Consider the following 4,970-nt stretch of genomic DNA (forward strand, 5'->3'; position numbering starts at 1 on the left):
TAGATTCAGTTTTTGTGGAAAATCGGCGGTTTTTTCGTGGCTTGTGACGTGTTTAACGTTAAAGTGTAGTGATGCAGTTCAGTTCACCATTCAGAGCTCCTTTAGAAGTTCCTTAGAGTCTTTAAAGAATATATCTAGTGGTGGTTAATGGAAAATATGAAGAAGATATCCATTTAAGCTGCTTTGATTGAAGATTGATCTCTCGGTAAGTGAAAGTTGCGTTTTTTGGTTATCTGGAAAAACATCAAGCTCTCGCGTGCGCAGCTAAATATATGCTCGCCTCACAGAAAATCCCCATGGCAACAACTTTTCTAGAAGTTTCTTCTGCAACCATGCTGGTTTATACCAGCTTTCAAGAAGTAAAATTCCCTCAAAAAACGGTAGCAAACTGAACCGTCCGAAAGCCCAACTTTTAGCGCTCGGGACTTTGATAATTTACTTGAAAGAAGCAAGAACATTTTCTGCAGAGTTTTTGAAAAATTGGCAAAATGTTCCCTTTAAGGGCTCATAAACCGCTTTGAACGCCACCAAAGAACATTTCGTGCTACTCAGTAACTGGTTTTTGGAMCAAAAAAATATGAAAATKCTCKCAMRTTTCCCTTTTAAGGGCCCAWAAATTTCCGGTGGACAGCAAAAGAATGGACTTTGCTCTAATAAATTCCATCAGTATGATTTTTAACAATCACCGCTTTWGGMGCTTATGTACTACTTATTTAAAAAAAAAATTTAATCGTGTTTTCACGATTTGTCTTTTTTCGCAACAAAAACTACTCTCAAGCCAATCAAAGAAGATTTTTTGCTTTTCAAACCCTSCACAAGTGCAACTTCGRGCGTTACTGGACTTTGAAAATTCGCATGAAAAAAACTGATAGCTAAMATTTGTTAAAAATCGCGTTTTAGCGGCACAAAAACCATCCGGTGAACGGAAAGTGAATGTTTTTTGCTCTTTTGGAWGGCATTAGAAAAAATTCTCCGTATTTATGCAACCGGTGCATAAATACTGAYGGCGCCCGAGGAATCGCATCGGARCAGTGTMAGCGTTCAAGCAAACCACTTCTGAAGATGCAAGCCACTYGTGCTTGCGAAACGTCAGGAAGAAACTCTACCGRACGACGGCYTAAAAACCCGAMAAACTCATTAGTTTCAAGGAATGGCCTCAAAAGTCTATCTCTTTTRATAATAATCAYTTYGTTCATTCCAGGAAAATAGACTTTTTTACCTAGTTGGTCGTTGACTGGACACGTTTCTCCATGTATGCGCTTATAAAACCTTAAATATCTCATGGAGGGTCCATTTCCAGTGTTAAACGAAAATGTACATAAAAATCAACTCTCTGATAACATCGGTCATCCACAATCAATTAAAAACGAAATTAAGCAATCAAACAACCATCCAATAGGTGGAAATAGGAAAACGCACATTAAATACAATTCGAGGGCGAACAATCCTCAAAGCAGACTTGGCAGGAAATCTCGCTTTATGACGTTGCCGCTATCGAAGTTATTAATTTAATCCCTTAATTAGTGCGAACAGGTGTTGTGTTTCGTAAATTCCAGATTAAAGCTTCGCTAAATCAAATTAGAGAGTATTTGCAGCCAGTTGGAAAGCCGAAGGCGGCTGTAGCTTGAAAATGTAGCGATCGAACAGTGAACCTCAATGGTTCGCTTCCAATATCCATTTAGTGGCGCCTGAAGCCCATGCTTGACTTATTGAAAAATGTATGCAAATATATTCCAATTTAATGAAGCTGGAAACGGGAAAACTTTGGACGAGAAAAATCTCTAACCATTAGGCGAGCAGCCTGGGAAAGTTCGCTTTGAAGACGCTCTTTGTTTGAAGACTTTCGGAGCCATCTCGAGGACGTACTTTCTTTTTAGGGAAACTTTTGAAAAATTACAGGTTTCCGAGCTGTTTATTTATTATGTTTTTCTGCGGGCTGAGTAAAGGGAAATTTATATACTGTTCGTTCGGGAACCGTACAATTGCTCTTCCAATTGCAATTCCAACCAAATTTTCATGTATTTTTTTTTAATTTTTCAGAGGAATGTACAGCGGACCGATGCAGTCGAGTGCCGTGCCAGCACGGGGGGAAATGCCTGACAAGTGAAACTTCGGCTGTTTGCTTGTGCCCCTTGGGGTTTTCAGGAGACTTGTGTGAAATTCGCGTGGATTTGCAGGTGAGTGAACTAAAGACATTATTTCCTGCTGTTCTGACCGTTCGGTCGTCGAACTCGAGGCAACTTCCAATAATAAAATGAAGACGTGAAGTTACCGCATTGTCACGACAAAGGGAGTCACCATAAGGTAAACAGGAAGTCTCCAGAGAAAGCTGCTGCTGCCATACTAATAGACTGATTGGGCTTTGAGGGCTCCAATTAAATTACGTGGAAAATCCAATCTTCCAACTTTGTATTAAAATGCATTGGAAATGTAACGAAAACTAATGGAGCCAATTAGTTTGATTAACTCGTCTATTATTTGTGAGATTTTAATGATGAGCGGATGAGCATATGCAAATGGCGCAGAAAGGTTTCGGCTGTTGAAAAGCCATGAGGGCTTCAAATCCTTCAAATGGGTCGCATGGCACGTTTTGTATTATTGCGCGAAACTCTTCAGTTTACTTTTCTCTATGGTTATCCACTGTTGGTGTGCGTTTGAGCCTAGCAAATATAAACTTTGATTTATTCTTGCTTGCTTCTAGGCAAGACTGCGAGATGGAGTTTATTTGCACTGCTTTGAAGCTACTAGAGGACTAGAAAAGTGCCCATTTTATTGTTAAAATTAACTGGCAATTGTTGTCGTTTTCTATTTGCTATCGGGTTTTCGTTTTTGGAATTTTCTAAGATTTTTCGATTTTTATATGCTGTGTAAGTGATGAGAGGTTGATGAAAGGTCTCACACTTTCGCTCCTAACTTTTTTAGGTCTGAACTGAAGTTCAAACGTTAAAAATCGCATGTATTTTTGCTTCCTGACTGTTTAGAGGTTAACAATTGCTCGCAATTTCTAGTTGGAAACGACAGTTTCTGAGACTCTTTATCGGAAAAGTTATTAGGTCCGAATCGATATTTTCTACCGCTTCTGAGATCAATCTGTTCAAACTTCGCCAATCGCTTTCGTTTCCATATTTTTGCTTCTAACTGTTTAGAGGTTAGGAACCTCTGATCAACCCTAATTATGAACAACAGTTTCTGAGACTCGCTTTCGACCAATTTATTAGGGCTGAAGTGATATGTTCTACCGCTTCTCAGATAAATTTGTTCGAACGTCTAAAATCGTACTCGTTTTAATATTTTTGCTTTTAGTCTTTTAGAGGTTAGTATTTGCTGGTAATTCCTAATTGTAAACCCCCAGTTTCTGAGACTTTCTATCGAAAAAGTCAACCAATATTTTCTACCGTTTCCGAGATTAATTCGTTCAAACGTCGGAAATCGCATTTGTTTTCATATTTTTGCTCCTAACCTTTTAGAGGTTAGCAATTGCTGCTAATCCTTAATAGCACCACAGATTTTGAGACGCTTTAGCGAAAAAGTCCTTACCTCTGAACCAATATTTTGTATCGTTTTTGAGATAACTGCGTTCAAACATCACCCGATTTGTTCTAGCATTTCTTGAAACATGAACAGTTGCATAAATTTTCATAATTTTGTCTCTGACTTTACAATTTCGGTTAACTCCTAATTGTGGCAGAAAGTTTCTTAAAAAACTTGTCTTGAAAAGCTCATAACGTATACACCGATATTTTTTTTAACCGTTTCCGAGAGAAATTCTTGTCCGCATCGACGACCACATAATTTTTCATACTTTCACTTCTCCGATTTTAACGGTAAAAAATATCTCCTCCAACTTAAATGGAAAAAAGTAGCTCTTGAAGCGGTCTATTGAAAATGTAACTACAACTGTTACGCTAATTTCATTTGGAGATGCAGAGTCTTAAAAACTGTTGGGGTGTTTAAAGGGAAAGTGGTAGTGAAATCCGCAAAAAGTCCAATGTTTAAATGTGCCTTTGTGCGTTAAAACCTATAAACATTTCGCAATTTATGTTGTATCAGGGTTTTTCAAGCTCAAAATGATTCCGGCATGTTTTAACCGAGAGGTTTTGAAGAACTGTCCCAAAATTTTTCACTTTTTGTGTAAAAGCTTCCTAACTGATGTTTTACACCATGCTGTGCGAGCTAATTCCTAAAGTTGCCTCATAAATCATGGCCTAATTTTGCAATTTTTAGCATATTTTTACAAAAAGACGGAAAGCGGCATGGCGATAATCAGCAGAGCAAATGAAATTAAAACGCCTAAAGAACCCATAATAAAACGGAACTTATATTAGAGCATCGAAGGTAAAAATGCCCCTAAAACGTTTCTACACACATAAAAAAAAGGCCGGAAAAAATCCCAATAAAGACATCGGCTCCACCTACGCTACCTATGCGATAATGCTAACATTTAATACACCCCTAGGGATTAATAACGAAGTTATTAACGCCACTTTGGGATGAATAATTCAGTCCCCATTCAGCTCTTGGGTATGGCGAGTTGCTGGCATCAGATGCCAGTAAATATATGCTGCTCAACTTTGAAACATCAGAAAGTCTTCGTTAAACATTCACGGCTAATATGATGGAAATTAGATGGAAGTTCCGGGAACAATCGAGGGAGCTAAACGAAGATAAGGCGTTACGTGTTGGAGCTCTTTCGCTTTATACTAGAGAGGGAGTCGCAAATGCAAAGGGCTCGATTGAGTGCTGATATCTGCAAAGCCAAAAACAGTTTGCACACTATTACATTCTCATTCATCTCTTCCAGTAGGAGAGTTGAAGACTGAAAGATTTTGCAGCTGATGTGGGGTTAATCTCCCAGCTTCGATGCAAGGGCGGATTCACTTTCTGAAAAGGTCATTTATTTCTGTCTAGAATGATGTACAAATGAGCGTTCTTGCTCATTTTGCCTCCGAGATATGAGCAAAAACGGGACG

The 4,970-nt window shown here is 38.6% G+C and overlaps 2 protein-coding genes across 2 annotated transcripts in view; both read left to right on the forward strand.

The window, feature by feature from the left end:
* Positions 1-2,177, forward strand: part of LOC109542336 (pikachurin) — a gene marked incomplete at its 3' end in the record, with an annotated part of 53,400 nt that extends 51,223 nt beyond the window's left edge. Inside the window, 1 exon segment of the mRNA XM_048667463.1 lies at positions 2,041-2,177. Coding sequence (XP_048523420.1) covers positions 2,041-2,177 — 137 coding nt within the window.
* Positions 152-4,970, forward strand: part of LOC109542335 — a 57,564-nt gene continuing 52,745 nt past the window's right edge. Inside the window, exon 1 of the mRNA XM_048667478.1 lies at positions 152-205. The gene's annotated coding sequence lies outside the window, so the exon portion shown is untranslated. The remainder of the gene's footprint in view (positions 206-4,970) is intronic.

Source organism: Dendroctonus ponderosae, unplaced genomic scaffold, assembly GCF_020466585.1.
Source record: "Dendroctonus ponderosae isolate FM_Combo_2020 unplaced genomic scaffold, Dpon_F_20191213v2 Dpon_F_20191213_6, whole genome shotgun sequence".
Classification (NCBI taxonomy): Eukaryota; Metazoa; Arthropoda; class Insecta; order Coleoptera; family Curculionidae; genus Dendroctonus; species Dendroctonus ponderosae.